Genomic DNA, 1,216 nt, shown 5'->3' with positions numbered 1-1,216 from the left:
AACTCCTCCACTTGGGGCAGGACATCTTCCCCGACCCGGAGAAGGCACTCTACCCTTTTCCGGCTCAAGACCATGGCCTCGGATTTGGAGGCACGGATCCTCATCCCGGCCGTTTCACACTCGGCTGCGAACCGCTCCAGTGAGAGCTGTAGATCACGGTCTGATGAAGCCAGTAGGACCACTATAGGAAACCGACCCACGCAAATCAGAACCTTCTGTTTGACTCTCACCACCCTCTGGAACATAAACTCTCTGTCATCAGAACTCTACAGCATCGGGCTGAACACGTCCCCACGAAGACAGAAGGGAAGGAAAAGGAACAAAAACACAACAAAAAAGCTCTTCAAACATGTGGGTATCCTAACTGGGATTTTATCAGAGAGGAAATCTACAAAACACACCACAGAACAGAACAAGGAGAGGAACAGACAGAAAAACATCCTCATCCCTGTTGTTGCTGCAGAATCTGAGAAACGCTGAAGGATTTTCTCCAAAAACAACATCCAGGTCCATTTCAAACCCAACAGGACTCTGAGACAGAGTCTGGTCCATCCTGAGGACACAGAGGCCGGTCCACCCTGAGGACACAGGCTGGTCCATCCTGAGGACAGAGGCCAGTCCATCCTGTGGACACAGGCCGGTCCATCCTGAGGACACAGAGGCCTGTCCATCCTGAGGACAGAGGCCAGTCCATCACATTTACTTTGACTCTGAAACTCAAACACACACATCTGACTTTCATCTTCTAAGACTACTCTGATCAGGATTGATCACAATTAATCAGCTGATTGGAAAAATACAACAACATCCCTTTTAGAACACTGACCTTTGACCTCCAGCTCAACTTGTGTCTTCATCAGGATGTTTCTCTCCCTGCTGTAGACGCTGCAGGTGAAGATCCCTCTGTCCCAGTCTGTGGGGTGTCTCAGAGTCAGACTGAGGTCTCCAGTTCTCAGCAGGTCTTCATTCATCTTTGTTCTGTTTCTGTAGAACCGGTTCTGTTCTTCAGGTCGATCAGAGCCGTTCTCAAACACATGGACCTTCCAGCGTCTACTGTCCCTCCACTCCACTTTAGCGTCTTCAGGCAGGTGAACTGTGGTTCTGCAGGGCAGCAGGACAGACTCCGCCCCTGACTCCACCTCCACCTGTTGGGCTGAGAGAAGAACAGAGAAGAAGATCAGCTGGACAGACAGCTGCAGCAGCAGGTCTTCAACAC

The 1,216-nt window shown here is 50.6% G+C and overlaps 1 protein-coding gene across 6 annotated transcripts in view; it reads right to left on the bottom strand.

Moving 5' to 3' along the window:
- LOC108245579 overlaps window positions 1-1,216 on the bottom strand; it is a 19,740-nt gene that overhangs the window by 10,073 nt on the left and 8,451 nt on the right. For 5 of the 6 annotated variants that reach the window (XR_003039938.2, XM_025009664.2, XM_025009662.2 and 2 more), the window contains one exon: window positions 827-1,153. The exons of the other annotated variant lie outside the window; for it this stretch is intronic. Coding sequence is in view for 4 of the 5 variants with exons in the window: in XM_025009664.2 (XP_024865432.1) it covers window positions 827-1,153 (327 nt within the window). In the remaining variant the exon portion in view is untranslated. The remainder of the gene's footprint in view (window positions 1-826; window positions 1,154-1,216) is intronic. 6 annotated transcript variants of the gene reach the window in all.

The sequence above is a fragment of the Kryptolebias marmoratus genome, linkage group LG17, assembly GCF_001649575.2.
Source record: "Kryptolebias marmoratus isolate JLee-2015 linkage group LG17, ASM164957v2, whole genome shotgun sequence".
Lineage (NCBI taxonomy): Eukaryota > Metazoa > Chordata > Actinopteri > Cyprinodontiformes > Rivulidae > Kryptolebias > Kryptolebias marmoratus.
Note: the sequence above shows the minus strand (reverse complement) of the source record. Positions and strands in the feature narration are given on the sequence as shown.